We start from the raw sequence: 17,948 nt of genomic DNA on the forward strand, positions 1-17,948 counted from the left end.
AATTACCGCTAGTTAATTGTTAACGTAACGGCCGCACATTTACTTTCTTTATTAACTTTACCCCTTTTCAAAATTAATTTCCACCTGTTTCATTAGCATTTTTCCTTTCATTTAGATGTAACCCTTTCCTCCCTCTTTACCGACAGATTAACTTCGATGACGATTGCTTTTCCCAAATTTCCATTAAGTACACGCGGTTTAATTTTTCGCTGTCATTAAGGTCGATAAGTGAGGGGGAGGTTACAAACTGAAGAAATAATTAACAGCAGAACAACTGATTTGATAAAATGGCACACTGACAGAGTCGCTGAATAGCACTGGTAGGTAAGGTGCATGCTTAAAAATCTATTTTACATGTGTTGTTACTGTTAAATACAACCATAAGGAACAACACAAGTTTATACTGTAAACTCATGTTTATTATTTGAAATATGATATACAGATTATTTAACAGATCATTTAAACAAGTAACATTGGTTTTGCAACAGGTTCAACTGCAGATTGCCCCAGCAGATTTTCCACAACAGCAAGGGCAAAATCAAATGCTGTGGCTGGTCCACGACTTGTGATGAAGTTGCCTGTAGGTGAAACAAATAATTTTATAAACAAGATGCTCTCTGGTCCGGTCACCTTTAATATAAAAAATTAATTTTTCATGACAGATTTCAACAGTATACTGCCTTCATCAGGGACCTATCTAAGGAATTACTTGCACATCTTACATATAACAAAACAGAATACTTAAAATAATTTGAATGTGCACGACATAATGTGGATTCAGGAATAAGAAGGAGAAAGGAAATCATTACAAAAATAAATTGAAATGATTTTACCATTGAACAAGAAATAGGAAAATATAGCAATAATGCATCTATAAAATTACAGAGACACAGAATATCAGGCCTGATCTACAGGAGGTGAAATTCCAGTACTGCCAACATACATTTAAAAATGTTTTCTTAAAAAAATAAAAGGTTGAGAAATGTTAGTGTAGTTGAGCAATGTTGAAGTAGTGAATAAACTTATCCACAATGAACAACTCCATACAAGCTGCTCCCGTGTGGCCCACATACTGACTCGATCTTATCAGTTTACTTATTCTTATGAAGCATTTGCATACAGGAAACTCACATGAGAACTTGAAAATGTTATTAGTCACGAAATTGTGGTACTACTAGGCAATGAATAACATTGCTGCTGGTAATGAATAACATTGTGTAGTGACACCAAATACATACCGACGATGCGTTATCTTCCACACACTATCTTCCATATGCAATTGTTAAGTTATTTTTCAAATAAACATACATATTTTCAAATCATTCATTTCTCCTTCCCCACTCTTTATATAACCCTAATGATATCATTAATAGTGATGCTCAATCCAAGCACCCATAATTATTTCATATTCTTATAGTTCTTTATAGTTAAATAATAATCATTTGGGATGGAAATATGTTATACTCTTACAACTTTCAATTCATACCAAAGTAGAATAATGTATAAGCATTATACAGATGAGAATTTTTGTAATTTCTCATATAGACTCTTCTCTTGATACAGGGCATAATTGACTTTCATCCTAGTATTTATATTGTAATTATAATTAGACTGGATGCATACCATCAATTACTACTTTGTCTTCACTATATATATATTTTCCACCCTCCTCCATTTCATTCCTGAATGTGGGATATGATGTTACTTTTTTCCCTGTACCAACACCGTGTGTTTTCAGAGCAGTTGGAGCTGTAAGCAAAGAAGATCATCATCCATCATATTAGACTGAAACATCTTTATAAATACTTATCATTTCATATCAGAGTCTTACACTAACTGCTGCAGCACGAATTACAAATAAAGGGTGTCCCAGGAGGAATTCTCAATATTCAGGGATATGACAGGAATGATCATTCGAAGCACAAAACTCTAGTAAATATTGGGCTGTAAAATGCCTTTCTTAAGAGTTATAAGCACTACTTCAACTTTAATATTGTGAAACAAATTTATTTACTGTGAGATCTTTGCTTTCCATATTTTGTGGGAGATAATATGGACCAAACAAAAAAAAATTAGTAGTAAACATGGGCACTCTAAAATGGATACCTCATGAGCTATGAGCACTTTTTCATCTTTGCTTCGTGAAAAGCATCTCTTCTACTGAAGAAGAGCTCACAGATCTTAAGGTAAACATTTTAAAGCCCATGTTTACTGGACTTCGTTGCTCGAGTGTTCGTTCCTGTCATATCCTTTCCTCCCGGGACACACTGTATAATACAATGTATTGTGGTTTATTGTGACTTAATTGGATTCAGAATAGGCAGATAGTGATTAGCTAAAACATCTTAACACTTACAGTGATTAGCTAAAATATCTTAACACTTATGTCCAAAACACATATTTTAGAATTCACTACAATTTGTGCCAGTACGTAAATATGTTTTGCAGTCAACACTATACAGAGGGTAATGATAACATTTAAGTGTAGTGACAAAACACCGATTTTTAAATCAAGATGGTGGAAAATGTATGAAGCATTACAAAACAAAACAAAACAAAACAAAAAAAAAAAAAAAACTGTTCAGATGATACAAGATCTTCCTGAGTTGAAGGTTATGCTTCATTTGAAAGTAGCATTAACAGAATGAAAGTAGAAATATTTGTTTACAATTATAGACCCTGAAGTGTTGATGCAAGAGGAGTGAGAGCATTCTACACTCAGACTAGATCTGCTATTGGGAAGGATGATGTAGAGTGCTTGTGCGTGTGCTCCATAAGTTTAATCAAACAAAAGTTCTTTTTGGCACTTAACTAAAATTTCAAGCATCATTCATGAGATAAGCTAATAACATACTCAGGTTCTTGGAACTTCTTTCTTTGGGACACATTTATTCACCATGTAGCAAGATCAAGATGAAACCAACTGACTATTTCATTTGCTACAATGTTGAAACTGCCTTAAAGGTACAATGTAGTTTACAAAGAGACTCATAAAATTTACTCTTCCTGTCAAAAAAACAGTTACATATTTCATTTTTTTATTAGTTTGCAGACATGTCTGCAATCCTGGAACACACTGAAGTCCCACATCACAGAACAGTAGCACACTACTGGTGCCAAAACAAAATCATGCAACAACGCATCTCCACTTTATGAATAGGCTCCTCTCATGGCATGCTATGGTACTGTGGTGCAGGTATTTCAATATGTATCAGGACTGCAGACACATACCTGCAAATGAAGAAGTAACTACCTTACTTTATATTTTTGATGTAGTAATTAGTACACAAAACATGCAAAAGTCCTCTATTTTTCTCAAAAGCAATTGTAATGTACCACTGGTAGCAAAATAGGTAGTATGACTGCTAACAAAAAAGTTACAAGTTCAAAAACCTCTTTTATATGCAGTTTTCAAAAGCTACAAACCATGCTTCATTAAATAAATAATGAATCTACACACACAAATATGGGGAGAATTTGAATTTTCAGCATGTATGGAACACTATTTTGGCTCATACTCAAAGACTTCGGCTGTAAACATTGGTAAGGGACAAGCTTCTTGTTTTTAGAAGTTACGCAGTAAAAACTTTGTAATATATTTCAAGTATATGTGATGTAATTTTTTTTACTGTGCTATGTCTTTATTTTCCAAACAACAAAATATTTTTGAAAAGGTAAATTGTATCCGAAATTTTATTCTTAGAAATTTGTTATCTGGTAATTAACATTAACATTTACTTGCTGGACTAGTCAAAAAAACATTCCCACAGAACCTCTCAAAAATATATATTTATAAGGTCTTAAACTGTCCCAGTTTTTGAACTAAGATTTGCATTAACAATTTTTGCAATGATAAAATATAACAACTCAAATGTAAAATTAATTTTAACAAGAGCCATACTACAGCACATAAACAATGACAAGGCACTGTGGTTGCACTGGGGAAAACATCACAGAGATAATTTCAAAGAGTGACAGTGTGGACGGATTATCCTAATTTATAATTTGGTGGTAGTCAAACTGATGTAGAAGGCCAAACACTGTCTACATAACAGCTGGTATACAGTGTGTCGTTTTGCAGGTAAACATTACAAAAACACAGTTCACCCTTCTTCATTGGCATGTTGTTGTTGTTGTGGTCTTCAGTCCTGAGACTGGTTTGATGCAGCTCTCCATGCTACTCTATCCTGTGCAAGCTGCTTCATCTCCCAGTACCTACTGCAACCTACATCCTTCTGAATCTGCTTAGTGTATTCATCTCTTGGTCTCCCTCTACGATTTTTACCCTCCACGCTGCCCTCCAACACTAAATTGGTGATCCCTTGATGCCTCAGAACATGTCCTACCAACCGGTCCCTTCTTCTGGTCAAGTTGTGCCACAAACTCCTCTTCTCCCCAATCCTATTCAATATTTCCTCATTAGTTATGTGATCTACCCATCTAATCTTCAGCATTCTTCTGTAGCACCACATTTCGAAAGCTTCTATTCTCTTCTTGTCCAAAATATTTATCGTCCATGTTTCACTTCCATACAAATACTTTCAGAAACGACTTCCTGACACTTAAATCTATACTCGATGTTAACAAATTTCTCTTCTTCAGAAACGCTTTCCTTGCCATTGCCAGTCTACATTTTATATCCTCTCTACTTCGACCATCATCAGTTATTTTGCTCCCCAAATAGCAAAACTCCTTTACTACTTCAAGTGTCTCATTTCCTAATCTAATTCCCTCAACATCACCCGGTCTTAATTTGACTACATTCCATTATCCTCGTTTTGCTTTTGTTGATGTTCATCTTATATCCTCCTTTCAAGACACTGTCCATTCCATTCAACTGCTCTTCCAAGTCCTTTGCTGTCTCTAACAGAATTACAATGTCATCGGCGAACCTCAAAGTTTTTATTTCTTCTCCATGGATTTTAATACCTACTCTGAATTTTTCTTTTGTTTCCTTTACTGCTTGCTCATTGGCATTGGCATGACTACGACCAAATTATCAATTAAGATGAATTGGCATAGGTAGAGGGTGTATACTGGCAACTCACAATATCCTGTTGCACAACATGCTCTACAACATGACTTTCGTCACCTCTGAGCCTGATTCACAACAGGCGCCATCTGGATTCTTCCCCCAGATACCAGTTTCTCAGAACTCCGCACGTGGGAACTAGCACTACAACATGTACTTGGTTCTTGCCACCCACCTGACCTTAATTTATGTTAATTTCTTCCGTCTCAGCTTTTAGTTTTCTATCTCTTTCATTGTCTTTCCCATCTATTTTTTTCCACCACCCACTCCAACCTCTGTTATGTACAATGCTCTTAGCTTTTTACTCTTATTAACTCATGCATGATGTTTAAGCAGTAATCTCTGTCTGCATTTTACTTTGACTTCAACCTTTAAGCTCTCAGGTTTTCAAATCTCATCCGATGCAGTCCCCAACAATTAGTCTTTCTTTCTCATCCCATACGGTAAGTCTCCCATGACCCGCAGTTCTGGGTGACTTCCCCGAAATCTACTCCTTTTCCTAGACCTCGCCAGTCCTTTTCCTTCACCCCTCTTCCTTCCCTTTCAACCATTCTGACTGAAGAAGGAGCCACTGGCTCAGAAAGCTTGCCAACTACAACCGTCTTTTCTGTGTGTATTCTGCCCCCACTTCATGAGTAGATTTTCTTTTTATCTGTCCAATTAAATAATTTTGTTTATAATTGATTGTTTTTGTTGTTATAATCTACCCTTTTCATAATGTTGTCATTATTCCATCCTGGATTTGCCATTGTAGATGCAGAATCGCACAAGCTTTTGGAGCCAATGGCTCCTCCTCCTGACAGAAAGGATGAAGGGAAGGGAAGGGAAGGGAAGAGGGATGAAGGAAAATCTCTGGCAAGGTTTAGGAACAGGAAAGTTTATGGGAACGTGGCCAAGAACCAGAGGTCAGGGGAGTTTTACTGGATTCATCCTGCTTCCTTTCCCTTCTGCAAGAAGAAGGGGCCACTGGCTCCAAAAACTCACGTTTTCACATATTTGTTACGTGTCTTTCCTGCTGCTGCATGGCAAGTAGACTTTTTATCTGTCCTATTATATTATATTTTCAAACATTGATTATTTTAATCCATTTATGCTAACTAATATGATACCTGCCATTAAGCGGTGTGACAAAAGAAAATGTTGGCCCTGTGTAATATCATAAAAATGCTGGAGATAAGAAAGAACAACAGGAATACAGGAGATAACATTAAGAAAACACAATGCATTGTAGGATGTAACTTAAATGGGAGAAGCTGACCACTCTCACATGCTGATAAGCTCTGTTAGGTCAATACAGAAGACAGTGAAATGCTATAAAATGTTGTGGTTTGATGTTCTTGACTTGACAGTCGCAGAGAATCTGGCAGGGAAAGGTGACATGATGACAATTTTCTATGGTTTGTGAGGGGTCATTTTCCAAATGTTATAACAAATAATAACTCCAAGAAAGATATGCTAACATGGAGATGCATGGCTTCCTGGAAACAAACGGGAAATGCATTGACATATGGGGTAAATAAATGTAAATGTCATGTGACTAGGGCCTCCCATCAGACCATTCGCCGGGTGCATGTCGATCGATTTGATGCCACTTCGGCGACTTGCGCATCAATGGGGATGAAATGATGATTGATTAGGACAACACAACACCCAGTCCCTGAGTGGAGGAAATCCCCAGCCCAACCGGGAATCGAACCCGGGCCCTTAGGATTGCCATTCTTTCGCGCTGACCACTCAGCTACCGGGGGCAAGAGTGCAAAATCTTACAAATTATCATTGCATGTCGTACCTTGTTTAGAGTATTACCACATGAAGATAAACTATTAATCGCCACAGAACAGATGAAACTATACTAATGAGAATCAAAATCTTTCTAATAAAGATAAAATAAAAAAGCAAGATAAGAAAAGTGTTTTTAACCTCGCCAGATCCAGTCCAAAGCCTGGGTCAAAGGTAAGGATAAAAATACAGAAACTGTGTGTAAAAATATTTGTCCATCTACTTTAAAACTTTGAAGGTCCCCTCTGGATAATTACTGTTTTTTTTTTTTTTTTTTTTTTAGGGCGCAAAACTGCTATGGTCATTAGCGCCCGGTCTGTGACTTAGGAAGCAGTAAAAAACCGAAAACGGAAACCAGCAGCAATGGGAACGAAAGTCATAAAATTGGAGAAACTAAAAGCAGAAGGAAGGCTTAAAAATTCACTACAGAAGGGGGTTGGTTGTCCCAAAAAAAACTTCAAATGACTGATGTCATTTCACTGGCACGAATGAACTTTAGAACGCGATCGGCCGATCGCGTGTCATCTGCTAAAATTGACGATATATCAGGCGACAGCTGTAGACGGGCGCGTAACGGAGTAAAATAGGGGCACTCAATTAAAAGGTGTCTTACCGTCCACAACTGAGAGCAGTGGGGACAGAGTGGGGGAGGATCGCCGCTTAAAAGATGTCGATGGCTAGAAAGACAGTGCCCTATCCGGAGTCTAGTTAAAATTACCTCCTCCCGACGATGCGTTCGGGAGGAAGAGGTCCAAGCACAAGGAAGAGTTTTCACGTCCCGCAATTTATTTTGGGGAAGTGTCGACCAGTGCGCGTGCCATAAATGAACAACACGACGACATAAAACGTTCCGTAGATCGGCGACGGGAATCGATGGAATAGCTGGCCGAAGAAGAGAGACTACAGCCTTGGCTGCAATATCGGCCGCCTCATTTCCGCAGATACCAATGTGTCCCGGGAGCCAGAGGAATGCCACCGAGATGCCCCCCAGGTGGAGCAAGCGCAGACAGTCCTGAATCCGGTGGACCAGAAGGTGCACAGGGTAAAGAGCTTGGAGACTGAGGAGAGAGCTGAGAGAATCGGAGCAGATAACGTACTGCATCCGCTGATGGCGGCGGATGTAGTGGACAGCCTGGAGAACAGCGTAAAGCTCTGCAGTATAGACCGAACACTGGTCGGGAAGCCGAAAGTGATTTGGGGTGTCGCCAACAACATAGGCACTCCCTCCACCTAACGATGTTTTCGAGCCATCGGTGTAAATAAATGTGGCTGCCGTCATTTGTGCACATAGAGCAGCAAATGCCCGACGATTAACAAGTGAAGGGGTACCATCCTTGGGAAATCGACAAAGGTCACGAAGCAGGCAGATCCGGGGACGGAGCCAAGGCGGTGCTGTACCCCAAGTTGTCAAGAAGGTTTTACGAAAGCGGAAGGAAAGAGAATGGAGCAGTTGACGGAAGCGGACTCCCGGTGGTAATAGGGAGGAGGGGCGGCCTGCATACCCTACATCAAAGGAGGCGTCGAAAAATATGTCACGGGCTGGATTAGCAGGCATGGAAGACAGATGGCTGGCATAACGGCTCAGAAGGACTGCTCGCCGATTGGACAGCGGAGGTTCAGCAGTCTCAGCATAAAGGCTTTCCATAGGGCTGGTGTAAAAAGCTCCAGACACTAAACGTAATCCACGGTGGTGGATAGAGTCGAGACGCCGAAGAATAGACGGCCGAGCAGAGGAGTAGACTATGCTTCCATAGTCCAATTTCGAGCGCACTAAGGTGCGATAGAGGCGGAGAAGGACCGCTCAGTCCGCTCCCCAGGAGGTACCATTCAGGACACGGAGGGTGTTGAGGGATCGCAGACAGCGAGCTGAAAGATACGAAATGTGGGAGGACCAGCATAGTTTTCTGTCAAACATAAGACCCAAGAATTTAGCGACGTCTGAAAACGGAAGGTTGAAAGGTCCTAGATGTAAGGAGGGTGGAAGAAACTCCTTACGTCGCCAAAAATTAACACAAACGGTCTTACTGGGAGAAAAACGGAAGCCGGTTTCGATGCTCCAAGAGTGGAGGCGATCGAGACATCCTTGAAGACGTCGTTCAAGAAGGCTGGTCCGTTGAGAGCTGTAGTAGATCGCAAAATCGTCCACAAAGAGGGAGCCCGAGACATCAGCAAGGAGACAATCCATAACTGGATTGATGGCAATGGCAAACAGTACAACACTCAGCACGGAGCCCTGGGGTACCCCGTTTTCTTAGGAGAAAGTACGGGAGACAGTAGTGTTCACCCGCACTCTAAATGTGCGCTCTGCCATAAATTCGCGAAGAAAAAGGGGCAGCTGACCTCGAAAGCCCCAAGAGAACAGTGTGTGGAGGATGCCTGTCCTCCAACAGGTATCGTATGCTCTCTCCAGATCAAAAAATATTGCTACTGTTTGGCGTTTCCGGAGAAAATTGTTCATGATATAAGTGGAGAGAGCAACAAGATGGTCAACTGCAGAACGATGCTTTCGGAATCCGCATTGGGCAGGTGTTAAAAGACTGCGGGATTCCAGCCACCAAGCTAAACGGTAATTCACCATACGCTCCAAAACCTTACAGACACTACTCTTGAGAGAAATGGGGTGATAGCTAGAGGGGAGATGTTTGTCCTTTCCAGGTTTCGGAACAGGAACGACGACAGCTTCCCGCCATCGTCGGGGAAAAGTACTGTCGGTCCAAATTCGATTATAAAGGCGAAGGAGATAATGCAGACTATGGGTTGATAAATGCAGCAACATTTGGACGTGGATACCATCCGGTCCTGGGGCGGAGGAGCGAGAAGAAGAGAGTGCACGTTGGAGTTCCCGCATGGAGAAAACAGTATTGTAGCTTTCGCGATTTGGAGAGGAGAAAGCAAGAGGTCGCGCTTCCGCTGCACGTTTCTTTGGGAGAAACGCTGGCGGGTAATTGGAAGAGCTCGAAATCTCAGCAAAGTGCTGACCCAATGAGTTAGAAATTGCGACGGGGTCCACTAATGTATCATGCGCAACAGTGAGCCCAGAGACCGGGGAGAAACTAGGCGCGCCTGAGAACCGTCGAAGCCGACTCCAAACTCCCGAGGAGGGAGTTTTTTTTTTTGTTGTTTTAGGGCGCACAACTTCAATGGTCATAACGCCCTGACTACGTTAAGAATGCACCGCGAGGCACAAGTTTAAAACAACAACTAAAAGGGAAAACACGATAAAAGACAGACTGACAGGCATAGGATTAAAAAACAGCATCATCAAATGTCCTTAGAGAGTTTTGTCAAATTGATAAAACGAAGAACACGAGCAGCTGCTCGTGGGTCATCCGCTAAAATGGCATCTAAAGTACATGGCAGGTTAAGATCTAGACACAGTGTGTTAAAATCCGGACAGGACATTAAAATGTGGCGGACCGTCAGCAATTGCCCACATGGGCAGAACGGCACCGGCGCAGCCGTCAGCAGATGGCGATGGCTGAACCGGCAGTGTCCAATTCTTAACCGGGCCAAAACTACCTCCTCCCGCCGAGAAGGGCGTGAGGAGGACGTCCAAGCCACGGGAAGAGGTTTTAAGGCCCGAAGCTTGTTGTCTGTAAGTGCAGCCCAATCGGCATGCCACACCGATAAAATGCGCTGACAAATAACCCTGCTACAATCTGATGAAGGGACACAACAAGAAGCTGTCCAAGGCTGGAGGACCGCAGCCTTGGCCGCGGCATCTGCAGCTTCTTTCCCAGGGATACCGACATGGCCAGGGACCCACATAAAGCTAACCGGAGAACCGACGTCCACCAGCTGCCGAAGAGAGCGTTGGATCCGGTGCACGAAGGGTGAACCGGATACGGATCACTGAGGCTCTGGATGGCGCTCAGGGAATCGGAGCAGATGACATAAGCAGAATGTTGGTGGCGGCAGATGTAAAGAACAGCCTGGTAGAGGGCAAAGAGCTCAGCTGTAAAGACCGAACAATGGCCATGGAGCCGGTATTTGAAACTTTGTGCCCCGACAATAAAAGAACACCCGACCCCGTCATTGGTCTTAAGAGCCATTTGCATAAATGAAGGTCATATTGATGAACTTCGAACGAAGTTCCACAAAACGGGAGTGGTAGACCGAACCGGGGGTAACCTCTTTTGGGAGCGAGCCGAGGTCAAGGTGAACGCGTACCTGAGCCTGGAGCCAAGGTGGCGTGTGGCTCTCGCCCACTCGAAAGGTTGCAGGGAGTGAAAAATTAAGGTGTTGAAGGAGGCGACGAAAGCGAACTCCAGGGGGTAGCAGGGCAGAGACATACAACCCGTATTGACGGTCGAGAGAGTCGTCAAAAAAGGAACGATAAGACGGGTGGTCGGGCATTGTATGGAGTTGAGGCGGCGTAAGATGGATGGCCGTGCAGAGGAGTATACGAAGCTCCCATAATCCAGCTTGGAGCGGACGATCGACCGATATAGACGAAGTAGGACGGTTCGATCCGCTCCCCACGACATACCACTGAGAACACGGAGGACATTTAAAGAACGGGTACAACGGGCAGCCAAATATGACACATGTGGAGACCAGCTAAGTTTCCTGTCAGATGTAAGACCTAAAAATTTGGTTGTCTCCACGATTGGGAGAGCAACGGGACCGAGTCGTAAGGACGGTGGGAGAAACTCTTTGTAGCGCCAGAAGTTAATACAGACCGTCTTCTCGGCAGAAAAACGGAAGCCATTTGCGACACTCCAGGAGTAAAGACGGTCAAGAGAACGCTGAAGACAGCGCTCCAGGACACGTGTACACTGCGCGCTGCAATAGATGGTAAAATCGTCCACGAAAAGGGAGCCTGATACATCAGCTGGGAGGCAATCCATTATTGGATTGATCGCGATGGCGAAGAGAGCGATGCTCAAAACTGAGCCCTGTGGCGCCCCATCCTCCTGGCGTAAGGTGTCTGACAGGACAGAACCCACACGTACCCTGAACTGTCGATCCATTAAAAAGGAACGAATAAAAAGAGGGAGGCGACCGCGAAGGCCCCATGTATGCATGGTGCGGAGAATGCCCGCCCTCCAACAGGTGTCGTAAGCCTTCTCCAAATCAAAGAACACAGCCGCGGTCGGGCGCTTCCGCAAGAAGTTATTCATAATGAAGGTCGACAAGGTAACCAGATGGTCAACAGCAGAGCGGCGCCTACAAAATCCACATTGTACATTGGTAAGTAGGCGTCGCGACTCGAGCAGCCAAACCAATCGAGAGTTAACCATTCGCTCCATCACTTTACAGACACAGCTGGTAAGCGAGATAGGTCAATAACTGGAAGGCAAGTGCTTGTCCTTCCCCGGCTTAGGAATCGGGACAACAATAGACTCGCGCCAGCATGCGGGAACATGTCCCTCAATCCAGATGCGATTGTATGTACGAAGAAGAAAACCTTTACCCGCAGGAGAAAGGTTCTTCAGCATCTGAATATGAATAGAATCAGGCAGGCCCTGGAGCGGAGGACCGTGATCGGCCAAGTGCGTTTTCGAGTTCCCGCATGGTGAATGGGGCATTATAACTTTCACGATTCGAGGAGCGGAAGTCAGGTGGCCTAGCCTCCTCTGCCTGTTTGCGGGGGAGGAAGGCAGGGTGGTAATGAGCGGAGCTCGAAACCTCTGCGAAAAAGCGGCCGAAGGCATTGGAGACAGCCTCAGGGGCTACAAGGACGTCATTCGTGACCTTCAAGCCAGAAACTGGGGAGTGGACCTTAGTGCCAGATAGCCGGCGCAGGCTACCCCAGACAACAGAAGGAGGAGTAAAACTGTTGAAGGTGCTTGTGAAAGAAGTCCAGCTGGCTTTCTTGCTTTCTTTAATAATATGACGACACTGTGCACGTAATCTTTTATAATTGATACAATTCGCCACTGTAGGGTGGCGTTTAAAGGTGCGTAAAGCACGTCCACGAGCACGTAAAGCGTCTCTACATGCTGCGGTCCACCAGGGGACCGGTACGCGACGTGGAGAAGAAGTAGGGTGAGGGATGGAATATTCAGCAGCAGCGAGAATGACGTCAGTGAGGTGTGCGACCTGACGATTGCGGCTTGTGAAGGTTTGATCCTGAAAGGTCGCCCTGGAAGAGAAGAGCCCCCAGTCTGCCTTGGAGATGGTCCAACTAGAGGAGCACGGAGAGGGGGTATGCTGCCGGAGATGGATAACACACGGGAAGTGGTCGCTCGAATATGTATCAGAAAGTGCATACCACTCAAACCGGCGTGCAAGTTGGGGAGTACATATAGAGAGGTCTAAATGGGAATAGGTGTGAGATGTGTCCGAAAGAAAAGTAGGGGCGCCAGTATAGAGGCAGACAAGAGTGAGCTGGTTGAAAAGGTCTGCTAACAGGGAGCCCCTCGGGCAGGATGCTGGAGAGCCCCAAAGGGGATGGTGGGCATTGAAGTCTCCAGTTAACAAAAATGGTGCAGGTAGCTGAGCAATAAGTTGCATCATGTCTGCCCTGGTAATGGCAGATGACGATGGAGTGTAAACGGTACAAATGGAAAATGTAAAAGTGGGGAGAGTAATGCGGATGGCAACTGCCTGCAGGCCGGTGTGCAACGTGATGGGATCGTAGTAAATATCATCCCGGACCAGCAACATAACCCCTCCATGAGCTGGGATACCTACCACAGGGGGTAGATCAAAATGCACAGAGGTGTAGTGTGCCAAGGCAATGTGATCGCATGGGCTTAGCTTTGTTTCCTGGAGGGCTACGACGAGCGGACGGTGCAAGCGGAGCAGCAACTTCAGGTCCTCTCGGTTGGAGCAAATGCTGCGAATATTCCAGTGAATAAGTGCCATCGTAAGAAGAAAGGAAGATGAAAGAGGGGGTCACCTCGAAGGCCGCTGAGGGCCTGGCTTCGAGCGAGCACTGCCGCCGCTATCAGTAGGCGGACAGTCATCGTCCATTGGGTCTATAGGTTCATCGGCCATCTTGGGAGGATGGCCGGGAGGGGGAGCTTCCTCCGCCGGTGAACGGCCAGATGTTCGGCTACCAGCGGTGCGGCCAGGCGAAACGGATGACGGCCTGGGGCGGCAACCGCTGGGTGGCGCAGGAGAAGAAATGCGCCGTGGCGGAGAAGGAGAACTGTGCTTCCTATGAGCCTTCTTGGAAGGACGTTTGGTGGAAGTACCGGTCGAAGGCTGGGAGGTCGAGGTACGTAGGAAGTCTGCACGGGATGGTTCCTTCTTGAAAGCCCGTGCATCTGACTTCTGGGTCTTCGTCTTAGCAGAAGCTGAGGAAGGGGCTGGTGTCTGTGGGGTGATGGGAGGAAGAGGAGACGTCGACCGCGCGATCTTAGCACTGGCCGAACGGACGACCGTGGTGCTGAAGGTCAGATCGCATGTCTGGGTTGCCACCTCCCTGGTAGTCCGAGGAGAGGCGAGGACAGTACTGTATTTCCCCGCTGGGAGCAGCGTGGGCTTCCTACTAGCCAATAGCTTGCGAGCAGCCGAGGTGGACACTTTCTCTTTGACCCGAATTTCTTGGATACAGCGTTCTTCCTTATAGACAGGACAGTCGCAGGAGGATGCGGCATGGTCACCCTGACAGTTCACACAACGAGGAGACTGAGGTGGACAGTCACCCTCATGGGCATCCCTGCCACAAGTGACACATTTAGCCGCATTGGAACAAGACTGTCGAGTGTGATTGAAACGCTGACACTGGTAGCAGCGCGTAGGTGTCAGGACATAGGGGCGAACAGAAATAACCTCGTAGCCCGCCTTGATGCGCGGTGGCAGCTTAACACTATCGAAGGTCAAGAAAAGTGTCCGGGTCGGTACAAGGTCATTGTTGACCTTTTTCATGACCCTATGGACACCCGTCACGCCCTGCTCAGCGAGGAAAGATTGAATCTTCTCGTCAGTCAATCCGTCGAGGGAGCTAGTGTAGACAACACCACGAGACGAATTCAAAGTTTGGTGGACCTCCACCCGGACAGGGAACGTGTACAGGAGTGTGGCCCGAAGCAGTTTTTGTGCCTGAAAGGCGCTCTCAGTTTCTAGTAATAAGGTACCGTTACGCAACCTGGTACAAGATTTGACAGATCCGGCTATGGCATCTACGCCCTTCTGGGTAACGAAAGGGTTGACAGAGGAAAAATCCTTTCCCTCCTCAGATCGAGAAACTACGAGGAACTGTGAGGCAGGCGGTAGTACTTTTGTCACTGGTGGCTGGGCATGTTTCCGTTTTTGGGCAGAAGTCGAGAGAGATGGAGTGAAATCCATTGCGGAGGAATCCCCCATGATTGCCAGCGTCTCCGATGGTGCGCTCCTTCCTTGTGGGGACCCTCTCAGAGGGCACTCCCGCCTTAGGTGAATGTTTACACCTCAGGTCATACCTCCCGAGAAACAGACGGAGGGACCAATCGGCATGGTCAGAAGGTATCAGTTCAGGCAATCACCCCTTCCCTGGCCTGGCCTTTACCAGGGGGTACGCGCGTGCCTTACATGTCTACCCAGGGCGGGGAATTACGCGTTACCCCGTCACCGGCTACGCGTGCGAACGTGTGGGTCGGCCTTCAGGCACGCACAGGGAGGAAGGAAGAAGAGGAAAAAGAAGAGAGAGAGGGAGAAAGAGGACAGACTGTCTCAAACGCCGAGGCGGAGACCAGAGAAGGCAAAGAGAAGAAGGCAATGAGAAGGCAAGGAGAAGAAGGCAATGAGAAGGCAAGGAGAAGAAGGCAATGAGGAGGCAAGGAGAAGAAGTCAAGGGAAAGAGTAAGGAAGACAGTGAGGTGGAGAAGAGCAAAGAAAGGAACCAACCAAAGGAAGGAAGAAACGAGAAGTGAAAAACCAAAAAGACCACAATTATAGGTCGTGGAACCGTCCGCCTCCGGACGCAGGCGCTAACTACCCCCGTGAGGGGGATGGACTCCTTTTAGTCGCCTCTTACGACAGGCAGGAATACCTCGGGCCTATTCTAATCCCCGGACCTGCAGGGGGGAGGAGGGAGTGAAGGTGTTAAATGAGCTAATAAAGAATTTCCAGCTTGCCTTCTTGCTATCGCGGAAGACGCGACGGCATCGCGCACGGAGCTGCTTATAGCGGATACAGTTGGCCAAAGTAGGATGGTGACGGAAAATGCGAAGAGCACGTCGCCGCTCACGTATTGCGTCACAGCATGCCTCGTTCCACCAAGGAACTGGGGGGCGCCGGGGCAATTCGGAGGTGCGTGGTATTGAATGTTCCGCAGCTGTAAGAATAACGTCGGTAACGTGTGTGACCTCATCGTCAACGCTGGGAAAGTGACGGTCATCGAATGTCGCTAGAGACGAAAAAAGTGTCCAGTTGGCCTGGGCAAACTTCCAGTGTCTGACGCATATATGGCAGTTGAGGCTGCAGTCTAAGGACACATGGAAAGTGGTCACTCGAGTATGTATCATCAAGGGCGAACCATTCGAAGCGCCGAGCCAGCGGAACAGTACCGACCGCAAGGTCCAAATGAGATAAATTTGTCGTGGAGGCAGACAAAAATGTAGGGACCCAGTGTTGAGGCAAACTAGATCCGCTTGGTGGAAGACGTCTAGCAATAGTGAGCCACGTGGACAAGGATGTGGAGATCCCCAAAGCAGGTGGTGGGCATTGAAGTCCCCAACCAGCAAATGGGGGGGTGGAAGCTGACCAAGAAGATGAAGGAGATCAGCTCGTGCCATTGGTGTGGACGATGGAATGTATACAGTACAAAGAGAGAACGTGTATCCGGAAAGGGAAAGACGGACGGCGACAGCTTGGAAGGAAGTGTTTAAGGGGATTGGGTGATAATGGAGAGTATCATGGAGAAGAATCATGAGTCCTCCATGGGCTGGAGTGCCTTCAACAGAGGGGAGATCATATCGGACGGACTGAAAATGAGGGAGAACAAAGCGGTCATGGGGACGTAGCTTTGTTTCCTGAAGACAGAAGATGACCGGCAAGTAGGATCGTAACAGGATCGACAATTCATCCCTATTGGCTCGAATGCCGCGGATATTCCAGTGGATAATGGACATGGGGTGAACAGAAAATGGAGGAATGTGACCAAAGTTGCTGTCAACTCAAAGACTGCTCGGAGCTAGCGACCGACAGCATGGAATGGCATTCAGCCGAAGGCAGAAGATCCTGATCCATAGGTTGGTCAGGAGCAGCTCCTGCCACCAGCGATCGGCCGGTTGACCGGCCACCAGCAGTGCGCCTCGGCGACACGGAAGACGGCCGAGGGCGATTTTCGCCAGGTGGTGCTGTAGATGGGACACGCCTTGGCGGAGAAGGAGAGGAACTGGGTTTCTTTGTAGCCTTCTTAGAAGTATGATGTTTAGATGAAGGAGGAACCGATGGTTGGGAAGTTGCGGTACGTAAAAACTCTTCACGAGTACGCTCTTTTTTGGAAGGCTTGGTGTCTGACTTTTGGGCTCGAGATTTAGCAGAACCCGATGAAGGGTGAGCCATAGAGTGGGCAGGCGAAAGTGGTGAGGTTGAACGGGCGATCTTTGCACTGGCCGATCTGACGACCGTAGGTGAGGTCGCAAGTCTGCGTGGCCACCTCCTTTGTTGGCCGAGGAGAAGCAAGGACAGTGCTGTATTTTCCTGTCTGACACGGTGGGCTGGCAACTGGCGAATAATTTTCGAGCAGCAAAGGTCGACACCTTTTCCTTCACTCGTATTTCCTGGATGAGCTTTTCGTCCTTAAAAACGGGGCAATCTCGAGAGGAAGCAGCGTGGTCACCCATACAGTTGATGCAGCGAGGGGATGGAGGTGGACAAGCACCCTCATGGGCATCCTTGCCACACGTAACACATTTGGCCGAATTGGAACAGGACTGGCTGGTGTGATTGAACCGCTGACACTGATAGCAACGCGTAGGGTTTGGGACATAAGGGCGAACGGAAATTATCTCATAGCCTGCTTTGATTTTCGATGGGAGTTGAACTTTATCAAATGTCAAGAAGACAGTGCGGGTTGGAATGATGTTCGTGTCAACCCTTTTGATAACTCTATGAACAGCCGTTACGCCCTGGTCAGACAGGTAGTGCTGAATTTCTTCGTCAGACAATCCATCGAGGGAGCGTGTATAAACGACTCCGCGCGAGGAATTTAAGGTATGGTGCGGTTCCACCCAGACAGGGAAGGTGTGGAGCAGAGAAG

General features: G+C 46.0%; 1 protein-coding gene across 1 annotated transcript in view; it reads right to left on the minus strand.

Moving 5' to 3' along the window:
- Positions 1-397: 397 nt before the first annotated feature.
- LOC126189073 (Parkinson disease protein 7 homolog) overlaps positions 398-17,948 on the minus strand; it is a 147,107-nt gene continuing 129,556 nt past the window's right edge. The window contains exons 4-5 of the mRNA XM_049930913.1: positions 1,624-1,749; positions 398-578 (exon numbers count right to left, since the gene is read on the minus strand). Coding sequence (XP_049786870.1) covers positions 460-578; positions 1,624-1,749 — 245 coding nt within the window. The 3' untranslated portion in view covers positions 398-459. The remainder of the gene's footprint in view (positions 579-1,623; positions 1,750-17,948) is intronic.

This window comes from Schistocerca cancellata, chromosome 1 (genome assembly GCF_023864275.1).
Source record: "Schistocerca cancellata isolate TAMUIC-IGC-003103 chromosome 1, iqSchCanc2.1, whole genome shotgun sequence".
NCBI lineage: Eukaryota > Metazoa > Arthropoda > Insecta > Orthoptera > Acrididae > Schistocerca > Schistocerca cancellata.